This window comes from Pleurodeles waltl, chromosome 6, assembly GCF_031143425.1.
Source record: "Pleurodeles waltl isolate 20211129_DDA chromosome 6, aPleWal1.hap1.20221129, whole genome shotgun sequence".
Lineage (NCBI taxonomy): Eukaryota > Metazoa > Chordata > Amphibia > Caudata > Salamandridae > Pleurodeles > Pleurodeles waltl.
The window spans coordinates 583,236,681-583,258,939 of NC_090445.1; the positions used below are offsets into that span (position 1 = coordinate 583,236,681).

General features: G+C 43.3%; 1 protein-coding gene across 7 annotated transcripts in view; it reads right to left on the minus strand.

Moving 5' to 3' along the window:
- SCUBE3 (signal peptide, CUB domain and EGF like domain containing 3) overlaps window positions 1-22,259 on the minus strand; it is a 993,478-nt gene that overhangs the window by 729,025 nt on the left and 242,194 nt on the right. For all 7 annotated transcript variants that reach the window (XM_069238811.1, XM_069238810.1, XM_069238808.1 and 4 more), the window contains exon 3: window positions 11,188-11,313. In XM_069238811.1, coding sequence (XP_069094912.1) covers window positions 11,188-11,313 — 126 coding nt within the window. The remainder of the gene's footprint in view (window positions 1-11,187; window positions 11,314-22,259) is intronic.

Genomic DNA, 22,259 nt, shown 5'->3' on the forward strand with positions numbered 1-22,259 from the left:
ACATTGTCCTGTGCCGAAGCTGTTGAGACAGGGCCACTCACCTGAAAAGCAGGATGTCTGCAGGGGCGATGGTATGCCCCCGACCTCCTGGAACACCAAAGGGGGAGTGGAAGGGAAAGAGACAAAACACTGCCACATCTTGCTGGTCCAGCCAGGCACCCTGTCTCTTCGGGGAGGCAGGTCGTTGTTGACAGAGTGATAGCAGAGTTAGGGCACTCAACTTCCTTGAAACTGAATCTCTCTTTCTGATATGGGCACAGGAGCGGTAGAAGAACACCGGGATGCTCCAGCACTTTTCTTGGATAATAATAACTGTTGGCACAATTACTAACACTGCATTATCAAAAACCCAAACTGAGTACCATAACAATAAGTACTGCGACACTAGGGCTGGCTTCACAGAGATTCACTGTTGCACACTACAATTAGAACTGTGGTTGCACTTATCATGCACAAAAAAGACAAACAAGGACATTAACTATATCACATATAACTTTCCTTCATGCATAGGGTTAAACTAAAAGGGTCAAAAACAATCCAAGAGCTACAAATGTTCACTCTGGTTTCAAACAGTTAGGGTGGCACAGTTTGGTTTGGTTTCACTGTGTGTGTGTGAAAAACCCTTCAAAAAGCAAATTCCTCAAACCTGAAACACAGGCATGAATGACACAATTTAAATCCAAGAGTTATGCTATTAGAGAAAGAAAAGTCACGTAAATACTCTTTTAAAGTTGCACTGTCACTTTTTGTAGTACTTGAGCTCAAGCAGATTTCCTGAAGCACATTTAGGCAAGTAACTACAATAATGACGTAGAATGTTCAGAAATGCATTTGTCTCTTCAAGGTAAGCACTCTACCAAAATACGAGGTCTGAAATACACCAGCTGTTCTAGGAAAGCGCAGCACTCAAAGAACAAACTCCCTGGAGAATACTAGTCATTTAGCTGCAGTCTTTTCCGGAGTGCTGGAGGATGCCTGGTGTCAGGTGGTACAGGAACAAAGAAAAGAATTGCCTCAAAAGTCCTGAACACGAGGATAACAGCAGGGGCTGGACTGCCAAGTCAGATGCTGAGATCAGGAAGCAAAACAAAGCCAAGCAGGGAGGCATGCTTCACTCTGCTATTGATAGCCAATCAGGAAAGCAGTTGAGTTTCCACATGTGGATGAGTCACCACACCCAATTAGAAGCACGTCTATACCACACCCTCTTGGAAGCACATCTCTACACCTGCTCACATTAGCAAACAAGCATTGGTAAAACAAGCAATGATAAAACTAATTGTATAACACAGCACATTATGTTTACTTAGAAACATGAATGTTTAACCAAGAACAGAGATATATTTTAACTCTAACCCCTGGGGATGCTGACAGCATGAGGCACCTTGGGGATTCCTGACAGAAGCGGCCCTGGGAGGGGCCCAAAAGTCTGGGTGATTACAAATTATCACAACTGTAATCGCTTCTAAATAAGAATGTGGACTAGGTTAACCACAGTGTTGTTCGTGGAGGAGAAAGTATACATGGTAATGACAGAGAAAGGACTTAATTTCAGTTTAACATCCTCATCACTCTGAAGAAGACGGATATTGAAACGTGTCAGTGATGAGAGTAGAAATAATTTGTACATTGAGTGCTTGAAAGAACTTGGGCAATTAAAGCTATGAAACAGACTTTTGGGAGTGCAGCATGTTTGTCGTAATTATATTGGAAGGAGATGGTCAGCCCTTGACGCTCGCACCAGCCAACTGAAGTGCGCAATCCATTGACTGTTTTGGATGACACACACACATATATATATAAAGATATATATATATATATATATATATATATATATATATATATACATAAAATATAGTGGAGGTCGCCACTAGGAAGTCGTAGAGGGACCCTCCAAGGACGAAAAAGCATTTTATTTAAACGTATTTGCTGCAAATTCATGAAATTTGAGCCAAAGTTAAAAAAACAACAAAAAAACAAATGCATACTGCTGCGCTTTTTTCTATGAGGCCCTAGGTGGGACATGTCCTGGGGCATTTACGTTTTGAATGTGAGGGGCCCTCCCATCCCACCACCTTCCCTAGGCTTTAATAAAATGAAAGACGGGGCCACAGGTCCCTACCCCCCGCCAGGGCTTCAAAGAATTGTAATGGAGGGGCTGCCCTCTCCCCTGCAGCCCTGGGAACCAGCACATCCCTGAGGCACTTTTTAAATTGTATGAAGGGGGTGTGTGCCCCCCCCGCAGCCCCAGGGAGGGCATTCCTGTAATTATGAGTGGGGCACGTGGCCCACCCCTGCAGCCTCAAGGACCACCACCTTCCCGTGGCAAATGTTAAAAAAAAAAGAAAAGGGCGTCCGTTTCGGACCCCCGCAGCCCTGTGGACTACCACCTCCCTGGGGCTATTTTAGTTGGAGGACGGGCCACGTGGCCCCCCTCGAGGAGCCAATGATGGCCTTGGGGACCGCTACCCCCAGGACTGGCTCCTGCTATGATGCCCAACCCCAGGACACAGTTGTTTGCTATGGCTTGGCAGCAGCTCTACAGCTGCCACAAAGACACAGCAAACACTCTGCTCGCAGTGAGGGAGACCTGTTAAACAACTCTCCCTCACTGCAAGCAAAGGTTTTCTCTGTTACCTTGTCATCAAAGATGAAGTAGGGAGACAGAGGAAACTGATCTCACAGAGAGGGAGCTGCTTCGGCAGCTCCCTCCCTGTGACAGCAATGCTGAATCCCACTGGATGCTGGGCGCTGGGTCCCGGGGCGAAGATCTACCTGGGTGGTGTTCTGCGGGGTTGGGTTGTTATAGGGGATGGCCATAGGGACTGGATGCAAGGCAGGCCCTTTGGCCAATCCCTGCTGCGCATGACCAAAGACGGTGCGCAGTATAGGGATGGGTGATTAAAGGCAAGCCATGAGGCCAATCCCGGATGTGCCTGGCTGAAAAAGTTATAGGGGTTGTCCGCAGGGCCTGGCCAAAGGCTGTGAGCGATGGTGGTTGGATTAACGTATATTAATGAAAATTACTTTATGTAAAAAAAAAAGTAGAAATTCACTGAAAAAAACAAAGGTTACAGGGACGTTATAATTAGGGAATAGAATTTAAAAAACTTAGAAATTCACTGAAAAAAACAAAGGTCACAGGGACATATAGTTAGGTTCTGAATTTAATTGTACGAAACCACAGAAATTCAGCAGTTATAGTTAGAGTTCTTTGAAGCAACTATAACTCGCGCCTTAAGGTAACTATAACTCTCGCCCTCGCCATGCACTGCTAATTACCCCAGACATTACAACAGTCATGAGAACTTCTATAACGTCCTTAAAAGTATAAATGAAACCTTAGCAGTCACATTTTTAAAGAAAAACCTGCGCATGGCGGGTGAGCGAGATATAGTTACCTTAGGGCGCGAGTTATAGTTACTTGAAATAACTCTAACTGTTGAAATTCTATGGTTTGTATGAGTAAATTCAGAACAACCTAACTATAATATACCTGTGACCTTTGGTTTTCTCAGTGATAATATAAAAATTAATTTTACCAATCATAAACAATCAGTTAAAATCCATAGTGGTAATATTATGATGAAGTGGATTATTTATACCGGGCCTTCAATTGCAGCTCCACCTGTGAACAAAATGTAGTTAAAGACCACATGGATTTGTTAGAGTTCCTAGCAAAACAGAACTTCTTAGTGTATTTAAGTGTCCTTTTACCTGCTTGTTGAAAAAGTGGTTTCAAAAATGTATTACACAAGGACATTGACAAAAAATATGTTCTACGGTTTCAGGAAATAGATTACACAAGGAGCATTGTATGTTATTATCCCCGGTCTTGTTCCAGGACATCTCAAATTGCAACATGGGTGCATGGGTAGGAGTCAATCAGGGTGTTTTGGCTGTAGCCTAAGGTAAGATTGGGGAGTGGGATTGTGGGTTAGGGAATCCAACTGTAAGAGAACGAGGGAGGGAATGGGGTTAGAGGGTGTCAATGGATGTGCTGCTCTGGCTGTAGCTGAAGGTATCCCTGGGAAGTGGTGTTGCAGGTTAGAGAACACATGTGTAAAAGGAGGAGGAGGAAGGGAATTGAGGGCTTGGATAGGAATGGGGAGGGGGTTCAAGGATGGGCTGCTAAGGTAGTGTTTGAGGCCAGGTTTACTAGAGAATCCTAGCCTTAGAGGGATGGGTGTGTATAGTTATGGAGGTTGTTTGAGGAAAGTGGCTAAGCTGCAGGGTTGCATAGTGAGTTGAATGGGGGACGTGACTTGTGAATCTAGTGATCATGCACCAGCACCTTGCCATAATCTTCATTTCCTCCTGGTAAGTGACATTGTGGCTGTTTGCTGTTTTGGTGAAACTCTTCCTGTGGGTGGCTTATCTTTAGTCAAGTTGTTCCCCAGAGCCCAATATTAGTAGTTTTCCTTACCCTGAAGATGTGTATGATGTTTGTACCTAGGAGTGCTAGTCCCTTTCATCTAGTAACAGCTAAACATTGCAATGGCGAGTGGTTGCTTACCTGGATATCTGGAAGCAAAGTTTCCGACCCAAGGCCCCTTCCAGGCCCTCACAGGCCCAAATAGAACCCACCCTCAGGCTGTGTCCCTAGGATGGACATCCTAATGATTCTTTTTAAGTAAGAGGGGAAGCCCTAAATGTCAAGGGACCTGAGTCTGAGGAGAGTCCGAACCTTAGCAGCCAGGAGAACTGCACCAATGCAAACCTTGAACACTGTGTCAAATGGGAGGCCTAAGCCTACCAGTCAGGTTACATGGGTTTAGTGGGTGCCCTATTCTGTAGGTACAATGTACATCATCACCCTAGAAGTGTGGTGACCTGGGTCCAATAGGAGTTTTAGGAGTCACAGACGAGTTTTAGGAGTCACAAAGTGAAATGTCTAGTGCAAGGCCAAAGACAAAGTGTAATACACACAGCTTCCAGAGTAAAATCCTGTTGCTAAGGCAGGGCTTGGAAGTAGGGTGAGAAGGGGAAAAATACATGCAAAACTGTTTCAGACAGTCAAAAACACTTTTTAATCACAATGCAATCAATACATTTTTTTCGACATACTTGTTGTATGTCTTGGTATGGAAATTGAATTGATGGATTTGGGGAAATTAATATTTGTCTAATGGGTACCATTCAGTTATATATACTTAATTCAAGTTTTTATATAGTACGAACAAGACCAGGGGATTATATCAGAGCCCTTAGGCAACAAGTGTTACATAGAGTAGGGGTAAGATAGGTTTTATATACATTAGAAACTTCTTTATATAGGCCCTGGGGAAAGCATCCCATTTTACATGTTTGCTGCAGACGTTACATCAATGTTGATGGTGTGGGGTATGTGACAGTGAAGGCAAGGGGAAGTTCATATGTATGTGCGTGTGTGTGCATATATTTCACTGGGAAAAAGCTAAGGTTAACGTGGACAAACAGTTAGGTGTTGAAATAAGATAAAACAACAAACAAAGACTGAATTTTACCAGTGATAGTTTTTAGATCTAGATATAACTTAAGCCACAAGCATGCAATGCTTCTTACCTCACATATTACATCACCCGTGACATGTTACATGAGAGCACTGATTACACCACGGAAGGCATCTCTAATGACATTACTGATGACATCACTCATGCATCATAGTCATATACAGAGTAGAGTAACTGAGTAAAAGTATTGGTCCATACCATGGAAATAGCTCAAGTCTCGGAAGCAAGTGTGACTGTGAATTTTGAAGGTAATACAGTGTACCGTTTACAAATCACTAAAGCTTGGGGTGCAAAAATGACCTCATGTTAAACAACGTAAAGGCTGAGCACACCTGATGTAGGTTACAGAGATATGTTTGAAAGCAGTTTGAGGCTTAAAGCCAAAGCCTGTTCTAAAAAAACTGTGAGAAAGGCCAAAGCTTCTGTTGACAACAGATTATCCACCAGTGGATATCTGGGCACTTGTACGCAGATATCTGGGCATGTACGGTAGTTGCAGTGCAGTGGGATAGTCAAATACTATGTAGTATAAGGTGTGATGTTTATTTGCAGAACATCGCTGAAGATTTTGAGGCATTTCGGATTGTTGAATAATGTAGAAACTAGGGGTGTCCCACTTGGAGGTGGTTTGCCTTGCATGGTATTGTAGGCATCGCTCTAAGGTTGTATGTCACTGTGCTCATCTCAAGAATGTGTGTAGAGTATTTTGCTAAACTACAAAGGGATGTCTACAGGACCTGACAGAAAGTGTCTTTTCAGTAGCAAATGTCACGTTAAGTCTTTAAGAGGGTAACCCTAGTAAGGTGACTAGAAAATTGTACACAGGTTTAACATGTTGAATTACTTTAAGTCCACAAACCCCATAGGACAGTGTTACAATGGTTGTATGATGTAATTAGTGATGCCAACAGTGATGTCATTTGACATGTCATGGTTGCTGGAATATCCGAGGTCACAAGCTGTGCACGGTGTGAACACCAGTTTTAGATAGCTCAGTAAACCATACCTGGTTTAATTTCAGGGTTTTTGTAAATATTAGTTTGTTTTTATCTTATTTCATCACCTAACTATAATACCACTTTTACCTTTTTTTGTACTAATTTTCTGAGTTTTTTTATCTTATTCATCCCGGGCGCAGCTAGGGGTTGCCCAAAGGCTTTTGCCCAACTCTGTGTGGGCAGCAAGTCGCCAGATCATAAATTGCTTCTTCGTTTCCTTTCTGAAAGTGCGCTTTTATTCACCCTTTCTTTCTTTTTTAGGTTTGACTTGAGAGCGCACCAATGCTTTAATATAAACACAGAGGAAGGGCTTTAGCCTTTTTCGCAAGGCTCTCACGGCGTGTCATTGGCTGTTTCGAGAATCATTCCATCTCCTCTTCCATCGCACATTCAATTCTTTGTGCTACATTTACTGTATACATAAAGCAATCCTGTTCTGTTATTTTTTCCACTGCAGCAGGCCAGGCATTTTTTCTAATCCTTTGAGTCGGCCGGCACAATCTTTTCTACTACTATTTAGTTTTGTTTACTAGATGTCTTTCTTTTAAATGAACGCTTAAGATTTGTCACAAACTCTGACTTTGAGTAAGCATCAAGCGTTTTATTTAATGTCCATGTTAACACAGTTTACAGTAGTATCTGAAATACACTGAAGATATTTAGTGGCAACAAATAACCTTTGAGCCAGACATGTACACGTTCAGTCAAAAGTGGACATTTGATTTTTCTTGTAGGGGTTTAATACAGTGAACTCGCAAGCAATCCCTGCTTACTATCCCAAAGTTCACTCAACGCTGTGGATTTTACTATTACATCTGCAGAGATATACGACTGGCTGTGAAAATGTAACTGCTCTATCGTTTTTCCCTCTTTTCAGATGCCCTTTTGGGCTTCTACAGACATTTGCCTCGAGGTAAAACTTGGCTGTAATGGTTCCGTCTTTGAAGTATGTTTTATTATCCTAATTAATCAGGCGGCCAAATGTATAGGGCTATGCAGACAAAACCAAGGCTGCTGAACCATGTCTCATTACAGCCGTGGTCATTAAGTTGTGCTGCAATAAGCGTACACATTCCCTGAGGAACAAGAATCCGCAACAATGTAACATGCATTGCTTCTGAAGTGATAATTCTTGAGTCCTTTGAAGAAGCCCAGAAGCCCATTCCTTTTTGTCAGTGTAATAACAGCCAATGTGGCATTTGTCCCAGTGTGTGTCTGAATTACATGTGAGTCAGAAAATATCTTCAAAAGTTTGTGCACGTTACACTTTAGAATAACCACACTAAAGGGATGTGCGAATTTTTATTCAATAGGGAAAAAACAGAGTCCATCATCCGATGTAAGAGTAACTCTTAAATGTAAATCACCGTTTTTTAGGGTCGAGGCTGCGTCCACTCCAATCCACTTCACACCACTCCCTCCGCAATACACCCCACTTCAATTTAATCCACCACAATCCAACCCACCCCACCCCACTCCACTCCAATCCACCCCACTCCAGCCCAATCCAGTCTATCCCACTCCAATCCCCCTCACCCTACTCCCTCCTCAATCCACCCCACTTCAATCCAATCCACCAGCTCCAGTCCAAAAGAATCTGCCCCACTCCAATCTGCTCCAATGTAATTCCCACACCAATCTGCCCCATACCAATCCAGAACAATCTGCCCCACTCCAATCCAAAACAATCTGCCCCACTACAATCTGCACAACTCCAGTCCAAAACAATCTGCCCCACTCTAATCTGCCCCATTCCAATCTACCCAATTCCAATCTGCCCCACTCCAATTGAAAACAATCTGTCCACTCCGATATGCCCACTCAAATCTGCCCCACTCCTATCCAAAACCAGTCTGCTCCACTCTAATCCCCCCCACTCCAATCTTCCCCACTCTAGTCCCAAATAATATAACTACTCCAACCTCTCCTGTCCAATCTGCCCCCCTCCAGTCTACAACAATCTGCTCACTCCAATCCGCCCACTCAAATCTGCCCCACTCCTATCCAAAACAATCGTCTACACTCTAATCCAGCCCACGCCAATCTTCACCATTACAATCCAAAACAATCTGCTCCAATCCAAAACAATCTGCCCCAGTCCAATCTCCCCCACTCCAATCTGTTCCACTGCACTTTGCCTCACTTCAAACCGATCCAACCCACCCTAATCTACCCACTCCAACCAAATTCATCCCACTCTAATCCAAAACAATCCACCCACCCACTCCAATCCAATCAACCCCACACCTATCCAATCCAATCCACCCCACTCCAGTCCAATCCAGTCTATCCCACTCCAATCCACTTCACACCACTCACTCCTCAAACCACCCCACTTCAATGTAATCGACCACAATCCACCCACTCCAATCCAAAAAATCTGTCCCACTCCATTCCAAAACAATCTGCCCCACTCAGTCCAAAGCAATCTGTCCCACTCCAATCCAAAACAATCTGTCCCACACCAATCCAAAACAATCTGCCCCATTCCAATCCGAAACCACCCGCCACATTCCAATCTGCCCTAATCCAATCCACCCCACTCCAATCCAAACCATCCCATACCAATGCAATTCACCCCAATCCAGCCAAATCCAATATACCCAACTTCAATCCACCCCAACCCACTCCAATCCACTCACCCCAATAAACCCGATCCCAATCCAATCCACCTCAATCCAATCCACACCATTGCAATCCAATCTACTCCACTCCAATGCACCCCACCCCAATCCAATCTATCCCACCCACCAATCCACCCCACTCCAATCTAAACCACCCCATCAACTCCACTCCACTTCGATCCACCCTACTCCACTGGAGTCCAATCAACCCCACTCTACTCCAATCCACCTCTCTCTACCCCAATCCAGTCCATCCCACCCCAGATCAGTCCACCCCACTCTACTCCAATTAATCCTGTCCACCATACTCAAATCCACCACACTCCAATAGAACCCACTCCAATCCAATCCACCCCATCCCACCCCACTCCAGACCAGTCCCCACCACTCGAATCCAATGAAATAAATCCACCCTACTCAAATCCAATCCATCCATCCAGGCCAGTCTAACCCACCTAAATCCGATCTAATCCACCCACTCCACTCTAATTCACCCCACTGCAAACTACCCTACTCTAATCCAATCCACCTGACTCCAATCCAATCTTTCCACCCAAACCAATCTAATCCACCCCACTCCAAATCACTACACTCAATTTCAATCCACGCCAATCCACTCAACCCCTATCCAATTCACCCCAATCCACTCTAACCCACTCCACTCTATTCCAACTCACTCCACTCTACTCTTTGCCACTTCACTCTATGCCACTCTACTTACGCTACTGCACTCTATGACACTTTCTGCCACTGAACTCAACTCCCCTTTATGACACTCTACCCCCCTACTTCCCTCTTTGACATTGCACTCCAACAAATCCTGTCTACAACACTCTACTCCCCCAACTCCACTTTAGGACACTCCATTCCACCTTACCTCTAGCCATGCTGAACAACAGCCACACTGGTGTACAACATGGCAAAAACACATTGTCACAGCCAACAACTTTTGTATAGGCCAATGTTTATCTCATTTGAATTTGACCACGTAAGCGGAAAGAAATATTTCCCATGGGCATTGCCACAGTTTACCAGAGGCCTCTCCTGCTGCGTCCCAGCATTGTATCCAGTGCTTAATTTGTAAATAAAAATGTGCCAGTGCCCAAAGCCCTCCTCTCAAGGCCCGAATTTATACTTTTGCTGGAACACAGTTTTGAACCAGAAAGTATTGCGCCAGCTTGCGTCATTTAACAACGCCAGCCGGGCACCGTATTAAGAGTATGGTGCAAGCTGGTGCTAAACTTGGGCTAGCTTCTTTAAAAAAGACGCTAGTCAGGTGGGGGTGTTGGTAGGGAACGAGGGGGTTGTGCGTCAGGAAATTACGCTAGGCTGGTTAGAGGCAAAAACATGCCTCTAACCAGACTAGCGCCATTTCCTGGTGCACAACCACCATAAACATGACTCTTGTCATAGAAAGGACAGAAGTCATGCCCACCACCCTAATGGCGAGTATAGTGGACAAGTGTCCCATGGGCATGGCCATTGCGGCCTGTGCCATGCAGGGAGCCCCAAGTTAGGGCCCTTGATGGCAAAAAAATAACAAAATACTTACCTGGACTTACCTGGGATGGGGTCCCCCAGCATCTGGTGAATTTCTGGTGGGGGTGTTCCTGGGGCTTTGGGAGGGCACCTATGGACCCATTCCATGGTGTTTAACCATGGAAATGGATCCACAGGTCCCCTAACGCTTGGTCTGACCCAAGCTTAGCACCATTATTTAGCCCCTCCTCTCCCCATGTGTCATTTTAGCATGAGGGGATAAATATGGGGCTATGGGGATAGCACCATTTTTTGGATGGGAAAGCCTACCTTGCATCTCATTGATGCAAGGTAGGTTCACTCATCCAAAAAATGGTGCAAACATGTATATTTTGACGTTAGACGTGTCAAGAAAAACACATGCAGATTCTTCTACCACCATAATGGTCCCCCTACCTATAAAAAGCATTTTCCATCAACGAAAAGCCTCAGCCTGGGTCTTGCTTTCCCACTGATAAGAGCATATCCCACCACAGGCTGCTGAGTTACTCCTACTGCAGGTGTCTATTTTTTAATCTCAGGCAGGCAACTTACCTAAGCAGTTATGTCCATCATGTGCAAGACGGAAGCCATCATAGCAGGTACAGCGGTAGTTACCAGGGATGTTGACGCAATCATGCACACAGCCAGCATTGTCTTCTCGCTCACATTCATCAACATCTGTATAAAAATACATAGAAAAAATGGAAATAAAAAACTAGCCAGGAACTTCAAATTGCATTAGATTCTACAATGAGGAGGCAAGAATAAAATGGATGGATGAAGGTCCTACCACACCGAGTGTGAAGCTCATTGAGTTAGGAATGAATTTGGAAGTGTATGGGAAGCTTGGAAACAAAGGATAAAGGAAGTACAACAGTACATGAAGAACGTATACTGAGCAGCCTTTGAAATTTCAAGACCAGCTAAAGAGAAAGGCTAAATACAAAGTTATTACTGGGACTGACGTTAGAAAGCCACAAGGATTCTCTTGTCCAAGATATTGCAGAAAGCATGACTCACATTCAAGTGTATTATATCAAATTCACATGGAATATATTTCTTTCATTGAGTATAAACCACACTCGGAAACGATGCTCTGATGTGATACACCAAAAGTATGAGTAAAATGGCAACTAACTAATAAGAAATAAATGGTGACAAAATTGTACTGAAACGCAGCGTCTTTTCATATTATTCTGTGAACAAGCTAAGTGATATTCAAATCCGATTTTCTTTCACAAAGATATGGTAAAGAATAATCACTATGCATGAATGAGACAATCACAAGACATTCTGTTATTGTTATTCTAGATAATGCTCAGAGCTGAACAGTCATTGAATGTAGGTGCATCTTTTCATGTCTCTGTGTTTTTGTTTTCGCCCAATGGATGTAGAATGCTACAAGGATCTTTGAAACACAAGCATTGCTTTGGAGTCAATATGCACTGGAAGGGGTTGTGTTAATAGCAAACTTGGATACATAACTTGATACGTGGGTAAAAAAGTCAAATTAGGGGTGGTTCTGTCTCATGCAGACACAGACAAATTCAGTCTCAGAGGACTGACCCACCAAACCAGCCACTGTGCCATTAATGTCGATAGCACATACAACAGGAAGATAGGCAATAGGAGCCACCTAAAGAGAACATTTACCACTTGTAATAATGGCTCTCCACTAGCTTCTGTTGGAAACAAGAGTACATTTCAAAATATGAGGGGGACTTCATAAAAATACCTTTCCTCTTTTCTCTCTCTCACAAGGGCCCTAAGTACGAATTCAAAACTTTTGCCAACTCTTAGACCACCCTTCGCAGGAGCATTCTATGTAACCTGCACTTATGAACATACTGATTTGTTAGAATGTAGTACTCTGTGTTATATGACAAAGCGTTACGACAAAAGGGTGTTGTCTGTCTTTTTTAGGCAAATCTTCAACTACTCAAAAACATCATTCTATCAATAAGGAAAATCGCTTTTACTCCCGGAATGTGGGGTTGAGTTTTGGAAGATTGGAAGAGAAAATAAAATTGTTCTAGCCTTATGCACTGCAATGCCTCAACCGTCTGTGGAGAGATGTGATTTACTGGTTCAGTTCCTCAGGGTAGCTATAGGTTCCCACCAAGGCAGACACATGCAGCTGGCATGTAGAGATGCAGTGTCCTGCACAGCACCAAAGATGGCCCCAGCTATGGCAGGCAAAATAATCAGAACATTTCCCACAGGTCTTACCCAGGTAAGATTCTTGCAATCGTTTGACTAGAACACCACCATTTTACGCTCATTATGAGACAGTCTGGCTGCCAAACTACTCCAATTTAAGTTACGTTACATCTGTCTAGGGGGGAACCAATCAGGCTAGGCTTTCCTCCCCCTCTGAGAAACAAAATGTCTATTCCTGTTGGTCTCCCTGATAGCCCAGAGAGAGGAGAGGCAGAGGCAGGAATGAGTAATCCTGCTGGACACAGCAAGCTTTACCAGTCTCCAAATGGTAAAGTGTAGGGGAAATTAAAAAATCCATTTGTTAAAAAAATCAATATTAAAAATAGTTGTATATTGAATAATCATGTAAATTCACTTTATAGATTTACTTTAAGTGAATAACAAAATAAACAAATGCTACAGCACTGTTAAATTGATTTTGGAGAAAAGCTTTAATGGAAATATTTAAAATTAAATTAAAATTAATTTTCAGTAGAAAAAATAGATCCCCATCTAAAGAAACATATTTTTAATGTGCATCAATAATTATTAAAGGTGATGTATAGACACAACTGAACTTAATTTAATGTTCAAGAAAATTCATTGTTACATTATTTTGTCAGTTCGAAATAGGTCATTAAAATATTTTATAAATAAACAATACTGATATTAATTGCATATATTTTTAAATCATTAATTTATATTTATATTTTTAACTATTTCAAATAATTTAATTTAACATTATTTTCTACGAGGTTGGCAGTATGTAGTGCTGGACTTACTACTGTTTTTTCTTTTTAGTAGAATCTTACACTCAGATGGTTGATTCTCTAACTTCACTGTGAAATCAAAGACACAGATGTCGGAGGCTTCCAGGAGATTAAGAAACATGGATTTATTGAAGTAAGTAATATGGGGCAGCAACATCAACAAACAGGCTATAGCCCCCATTGCACTGTATCTCTAAACCATCATCTTCATGTGCTGACCAATCCAAAACCCACATCACCACAGAACCGGCTTCTGGAATGCTCAACTGGAGAAGGAAAGACACACCTCCCTCCTCCCAACAACATCCACACTGTGTGGTGTATTGCAGTATGCCCACAACATTGCTTTCATGGCATAATGAATCCATGACCCTGAACTCACAGCTCCTCTGATGCACTCATTGACTAATCCGTTCATCCTTTCCACATGGCCATTGCTTTGGGATGATACAAACTCCACTGCTTGTGCTTAATGCCAGCATCACACAAAAAATCATTAATCTCTTGTGATGCAAATTGACACCGTTGTCCGAGACAATTTCCAAAGGAAAGCCTTCCCTTGAAAATATATCTGTAAAAAACTTAATCACACTCCTAGTACTGGGTTCCCTCAAAAACCTTACGTCCAACCACTTGGAAACATAGACTACCATAACAACCACATACCTTTGATGCAAAGGCAGCAACTGGAAAGGGCCAAGAAAATCTACACTCATGGGTTTGGTGGTCGGACGAGCTGACCACCAAACTTGTCATACCCCCTAAGCGTATTACAATGTTCCCACCTGGCTGACTGGCGGAAACATTGTATTATGTGTTCCGACCTGGCTGACCAGAGGGAACAGTGGCAAGACCAATACCGTAGCAGGACAGCACCATAGGAATCTGCACTGTCTGCAGAGCAGACTGTGCACATTATGATGGTGCTAGGCAAGGGCCCCCCTGTGGCCCCCAGCACTGGCTTTCCACCAGCATTTCCATGGCAGGGTCCCCGCCATGGAAAGGCTTGCGGAAAGCTGAGTTGTAATCAGCACGGTGGCGCTAAGTTCAGCACCACCATGGCTGAGTATAACTCAGACCACCGTCAACCTGTTGGGATCGATGTTCCTGGCAGTGACGGTGGTCTTAAGGTGGGTCCACCCACCAGGGTTGTAAAGTGGCGGTCAGACCGTCTGGAGTGCGGCAGTCCGACCATCACCTCAAGTGTGGACGTCCTCGGACAGCCACACTCTTACTGAGGCCCTTAGTCTTTGCCATACATTGCTGGGACAGTCTACCCTCCCTGTGGGAGGATTCCTACATTGCAGACGCCTGTCATTAGCTTTACACACCTCACACCTCGCAATCCAACACTCAACATCCTTATCCATTGCAGGCCACCAAAGATTTTCTCTCAAGCTCTTCTTACTTGCTGCCATGACAAGACGTCCTTCATGTGACAGTTCTAACAACTTGTTAAGGATTTTGAAAGAAGAAACCAATTTGTCATTGAAAAATAATAGACCCTTTTCCAATGTAAGCTCACTTTGCATCTTGATGTAGGTATTACTAAGGAGGAAAATAATTCTTATATGGCCAGCCTTTCATCACACAGTTCATAACTTTGATGAACTCGCCATCATCCAATACCTCTTTTCTCCATTTATCTACACTTACATATTTACCAGACATCCAAGACACACTTGCAACTAGACAATCTGAATCTTCTTCATCTTGTTCACCAAAAACCACAGTCTCGGAGTCTTCACTAACAGGCAGCCAAGAGAAACAGTCAGCTTTTTTGTTTTTGCTACCAGGTACCTGCTCCAATTCAAAATGATATTCTAACAGTTTAGAATTCAACCGTACCACCTTTGCAGTGGCTTTAGACATAATAACATTACTATCGTTCAGAACTGGGCCCAGTGTTTTATGCTCGATCTGTAGAGGAAACTAATTCTTATGCAGCCAGCCTTTCACCACACAGTTCATAACTTTGGCGAACTCGCCATCATCCAATACCTCTTTTCTCCATTTATCTTCACTTACATATTTACCAGACATCCAAGACACACTTGCAACAAGACAATCTGTGTCTTCTTCATCTTGTTCACCAAAAACCACAGTCTCGGAGTCTTCACTAACAGGCAGCCAAGAGAAACAGTCAGCTTTTTTGTTTTTGCTACCAGGTAACTGCTCCATTTCAAAATGATATTCTAACAGTTTAGAACTCACCGTACCACCCTTGCAGTGGCTTTAGACATAATAGCATTACTGTCGTTCACAACTGGGACCAGTGTTTTATGCTCAATCTGTAGAAAAAACTTAGGGCCAGATGTATGACCCTGAGTTTTGCGACTCGCAATTTGCGACTCATTCACGGTCACAAAACAATGCTACATCGCACTATGACTCGCAATTAGGAAGGGAATGCCTCTTTCTAACTGCGACTCCCAAACCTATTTTGCGATTTGTTAAATAGATTACGGAATCGCAAAATAGGGTCTGTACATACCAAAATGTTTTTTTCTTGCCGAAAACAGCCCCTGGCCTGATTCTGCGAATCGTGCTGTTTGCGACTAGAAAAAAGCTACGTATATGTGGCCCTAAGGCCCTCAAATGTATGAACTAAACTTAGCAAAAGTCCATGTACGAGTAAGCATTTCCCTTTCTATTACAGAGTACTGACACTCATGGTGTTTCAATGTGCATGAAGCAAAGGCGATGGTGTAGTCATCACAATCCATGCTCTGTGACAGAATCACCCTCACAACCACACTGCTGCCATCAACAGTGACGCACAATCTTTTGCCAGGAACATAAGATTTCAAAAGTGGAGCCTGAATAAGAAGAGACTTAAATGAGGTTAAAGCTTGTTGTTGCTCTTTATCTCACACAAAGTATGGGATATTATGCATAGTACACTTTCTAGTTGCCTTTCTGTTAACCCCTTAGCTGCTGGGCCGTTTCCCCCACCAGTGCTGAGCCCTTTTTTGGCTATTTGGGGTAGTTCGTGCTTAGGCATTCATAACATTTTGTCCACAAAAGCTATCCACGCCAAATTTGCGTCCTTTTTTTCCAATATCCTAGGGATTCTAATGGTACCCAGAGTTTGTGGTTTCCCCTGGAGGAGACCAAGAAATTAGCCAAAATACAGTGAAAATTTCTTTTTTTCCAAAAAAATGGGAAAAAAGGGCTGTCGAAGAAGCCTTGTGGTTTTTTCCCTGAAAATGCCATCAACAAAGGGTTTCTGGTGCTGAAATCACCATCTTCCCACCTTCCAGGAATGGGCAGACTTGAATCAGAAAACCACATTTTTCAACACAAATTTGGCATTTTACTGGGACATACCCCATTTTTACTATTTTTGGTGCTTTCAGCCTCCTTCCAGTTAGTGACAGGAATGGGTGTGAAACCAATGCTGGATCCCGGAAAGCTAAATATTTCGGAAAACTAGACAAAATTCTGAATTCAGCAAGGGGTCATTTGTGTAGATCCTACAAGGTTTTCCTACAGAAAATAACAGATGAAATAAAAAAAATATTGAAATTGAGCTGAAAACAACAGCCATTTTTCTTTATGTTTTACTTTGTACCTTTTTCCTGCAATGTCAGATTTTTGAAAGCAATATACCGTTATGTCTGCTGGACTCTTCTGGTTGCGGGGATATAAAGGGCTTGTAGGTTCATCAAGAACCCTAGGTACACAGAGCCAATAAATGAGCTGCACCCTGCAGTTGGTTTTCATTCTATACTGGGTATACAGCAATTCATTTGCTGAAATATGAAGAGTGAAAAATAGGTATCAAGAAAACCTTTGCATTTCCAAAATGGGCTCAAGATAAGGTTTTGAGGAGCAGTGGTTATTTGCACATCTCTGAATTCCGGGGTGCCCATTCTAGCATGTGAATTGCAGGGCATTTCTCAAATAAACGTCTTTTTTACACACCCTCTTATATTTGGAAGGAAAACATGTAGAGAAAGATAAGGGGCAATAACACTTGTTTTGCTGTTCTATGTTCCCCCAAGTCTCCCGATAAAAATGTTACCTCCCTTGTGTGGGTAGGCCTAGCACCCGCAACAGGAAATGCCCCAAAACACAACGTGGACACATCCCATTTTTTTGACAGAAAACAGAGCTGTTTTTTGCAAAGTGCCTAGCTGTGGATTTTGGCCTCTAGCTCAGCCGACACCTAGGGAAACCTACCGACCCTGTGCATTTTTGAAAACTAGAGACCTAGGGGAATCAAAGATGGGGTGACTTGTGGGGCTCTGACCAGGTTCTGTTACCCAGAATCCTTTGCAAACCTCACAATGTGGCTAAAAAAACACATTTTCCTCTCATTTCGGTGACAGAAAGTTCTGGAATCTGAGAGGAGCCACAAATTCCCTTCCACCCAGCGTTCCCCCATGTCTCCCGATAAAAATGATACCTCACTTGTGTGGGTAGGCCTAGCGCCTGCGACAGGAAATGCCCCAAAACACAACGTGGACACATCCCATTTTTTGACAGAAAACAGAGCTGTTTTTTGCAAAGTGCCTACCTGTAGATTTTGGCCTCTAGCTCAGCCGGCACCTAAGGAAACCTACCAAACCTGTGCATTTTTTAAAACTAGAGACCTAGGGGAATCCAAGATGGGGTGACTTGTGGGGCTCTGACCAGGTTCTGTTACGCAGAATCCTTTGCAAACCTCAAAATGTGGCTAAAATAACACGTTTTCCTCACATTTCGGTGACAGAAAGTTCTGGAATCTGAGAGGAGCCACAAATTTTCTGCCACCTAGCGTTCCCCTAAGTCTCCTGATAAAAATGATACCTCACTTGTGTGGGTAGGCATAGCGCCCACGACAGGAAATGCCCCAAAACACAACGTGGACACATCCCATTTTTTGACAGAAAACAGAGCTGTTTTTTGCAAAGTGCCTACCTGTAGATTTTGGCCTCTAGCTCAGCCGGCACCTAAGGAAACCTACCAAACCTGTGCATTTTCTAAAACTAGAGACGTAGGGGAATCCAAGATGGGGTGACTTGTGGGGCTCTGACCAGGTTCTGTTACCCAGAATCCTTTGCAAACCTCAAAATGTGGCTAAAATAACAAGTTTTCCTCACATTTCGGTGACAGAAAGTTCTGGAATCTGAGAGGAGCCACAAATTTCCTTCCACCCAGCGTTCCCCCAAGTCTCCCGATAAAAATGATACCTCACTTGTGTGGGTAGGCCTAGCGCCCACGACAGGAAATGCCCCAAAACGCAACATGGACACATCCCATTTTTTGACAGAAAACAGAGCTGTTTTTTGCAAAGTGCCTACCTGTAGATTTTGGCCTCTAGCTCAGCCGGCACCTAGGGAAACCTACCAAACCTGTGTATTTTTGAAAACTAGAGACCTAGGGGAATCCAAGATGGGGTGACTTGTGGGGCTCTGACCAGGTTCTGTTACCCAGAATCCTTTGCAAACCTCAAAATGTGGCTAAAATAACATGTTTTCCTCACATTTCGGTGACAGAAAGTTCTGGAATCTGAGAGGAGCCACAAATTTCCTTCCACCCAGCGTTCCCCCAAGTATCCGAATAAAAATGATACCTCACTTGTGTGGGTAGGCCTAGCGCCCGCGACAGGAAATGCCCCAAAACACAACGTGGACACATCACATTTTTTCATAGAAAACAGTGCCTACCTGTGGATTTTGGCCTCTAGCTCTGCCGGCACCTGGGGAAACCTAGCAAACCAGCACATTTTTGAAAACTAGAAACCCAGGGGAATCCAAGATGGGGTGACTTGTGGGGCTCTGACCAGGTTCTGTTACCCAGAATCCTTTGCAAACATCAAAATTTGGCCAAAAAAACACTTTTTCCTTTCATTTCGGTGACAGAAAGTTCTGGAATCTAAGAGGAGCCACAAATTTCTATCCACCCAGCATTCCCCCTAGTCTCCCGATACAAATGGTACCTCACTTGTGTGGGTAGGCCTGGTGCCCGCGACAGGAATAGATCACACAACGGTCAATGTTGGTCCTTACATGAGGCAGCTGTTGACCCTGGGGTGATCCATTCCTGACGCAGGCACTAGGTGTAGGCACTCAAGTGGGGTAGTGTTTTTATCAGGACAGGTGAGGAATCACTGGGTGGTAGGAATTTTGTGGATCCCAGCTTATTCCTGTAGTTTGTGTGACAGAAATGCGAGAAAAATAGTTTTTATTCAACATTTCAGCTTTTCAGGGTATTCTGGGAAAGAAAACTTTGGGGAATCCCCACAAGTCACACCTCTGTGGACTCCCCCGAATGTCTAGTTTCCAGAAATGTTTGGGTTTAGTGTGTTTCTCTATATGGCCGCCGAACCCAGGACTAAAAACACAGGTGCCTGCCTTACAAAACCAGTTTGTTTTGCGATAGATAATTTTGATGTCTCCACAATACGATTTGGGCAGTGGAATTTGGGGCTGAACTAAATTGGGGAGCTCCCAAGAGAGCACTCTCTCTCTCTCTCTCTGCTTGCCGCCGCATTCACCTGCTCTCTGGGTTGGGCTAACCCACTATTACCCAGTTGCACAGACTGCTTGCGAAGGGACAGCAGGACTGTCCTCATCACCTCCCTCATAATGTACTTGAAGAGGAGTTATCGAATGGGACTCCTCCGACTGAAAAATCACTCCCAGAGTCTGCGCCATTGTCCTATCACTCAGATGCTGTCTCAGTAACTGATGTCTCAGTCTCTGATCCTATGTCAGAGCTGTCCTCTATAACCCGAGTGCCGGCAGCAGTCATCCATCAAGATGCCATCTCTGCTATTGGCTAAACTGTTGCTCTAAAACATTAGCCTACGTAGACAGTCACAAAATCGATGGTGTGGGTGAGATACGTGCAACAGTAGAGGCCACCTTACCAGCGCTTCTTCCCAAAATCAGCACGTTCTTTCAAGACACTAACAAAAAAAACTTTGTCACATACCATTCGTCACAGTCTTTAGCACCTCCTGCGCCCAGTCCAACAATCATTATTGGTGCTCCCACTCCCTCCTCCTCGGATTCCCTCATTACCACCCAGCAAAAGTGCCCTTCATCTCTCCATAGCCGCCCCGCACATACATTTCATTTGTATTATAGCGCAGGTAATGGCTGACTTTACTAATGTACTCAGCTATTGACATAAAATACAGATTTGCTCTTTGCAGTAGGCATGTAAACCTTCTGAGCTTCTTTAAGGCACTAAAACTGCCACTAGACAAAAGTCTGATCCTTTCTAGCAGAAACATATTCACAATACTTACTTGACTTTTTTATTGCTGCCTAAAAGCTACAGGTGAAATGCGTCAGTTGAAGTATGTGCATTGCTTTGAAGACGCAAGCTGCAACTGCAAGACAACTGGTGGCAAATCTATTTATAAATATATATATATATATATATAAATAAATAAATATATATATATATATATCACTTTTATATGTGGGTCTGGTTTTCCTGGGGGCCGATCGCAGCCCCCAGGTAAACCACACACATATTGACAAAAGTGATATATATATATATATGTATGTACATAGATATATCTATAGATAGATCTATATATATATCTATAGATCTATCTATAGATATATCCATGTACATAGATATATCTACATATATAGATCTATATATATATATATATATAGATCTATTTTTTTGTTGTTGCATGGTTTCCTTGGGGGCCAAAATGGCCCCCAGGGAAACCCTACAACAACAAACAAAAAATGCCCCCACAGGGGGTCGTCCTGCCCACGGGCGACCCCCTGTCCATTTATTTTATATTATTTATTTATTATTATTATTTTTTTAAATAATTTGCCCCGGGGGGGGGGCGCGATTGCGCCCCCCCCGCCCCCCAGGGGGCACCTACCTTTTTTAAATAAAAAAAATATGCCCCTGGGGGGGGAAGGGGGGGTGGCCCATTTTCCGAGGGGGGCGACCCCCCCAAGTGAAATCCCTGGCGTCTAGTGGTGTTTCCTGGCCCGGGGCCAGGAAACACTTTTAGAAGGCCTCGTAAGAATGGGGAGAGTCTCCCCCGCCCCCATTGAAAAGGTTAACAGGTTGCTGGTCTACTTTCCTGCCTTGTTGTCCATGCGATTCCCTCACACAACAATCGGTCACTCACTTTATGATTTTCTGTAAATTGAATAGTATCCTGAGAAAAGGTTTCCTGAACCCTATTTTATGATCCTAAAGTATTTTATCCCATAAAGAAGGCCTGCAATTTTTACAATGTTTAGATACAGGATACACCTGTTATTCATTGATTAGCTACATTCGCTGGGCACTGAGATCAGAAAGAAAAATGCCTTCAGAGTAGGCCAATGTTAATGATCTTTACCTGGCTACTCATACGTTTTTAAAAAAATGATTAATCAAATTGTCTTAGATCTCTTTCAAGGCAATTGATGCGTTAAATGTTCTTACAGAGATAGAAGCCACGCTCCTTCCTTATAGCATAGCGGATCCTTTTTTGAGCTTTTGGTATTTGGATTTATGTTGAAGGAGTCCCCCGGTTTGTACTGCGCTCTTACCACTATAGCGGTGATTTGATCCCACAGATTGTGCAGCACTACACATTATGAAATGCCTGTACATATGTAACTGAATTTATTTTTGGTTTATGTATATGTTTCTAACGAGTTTCATTCTGAGGTTTTTATGTGCATTTATGGTGAA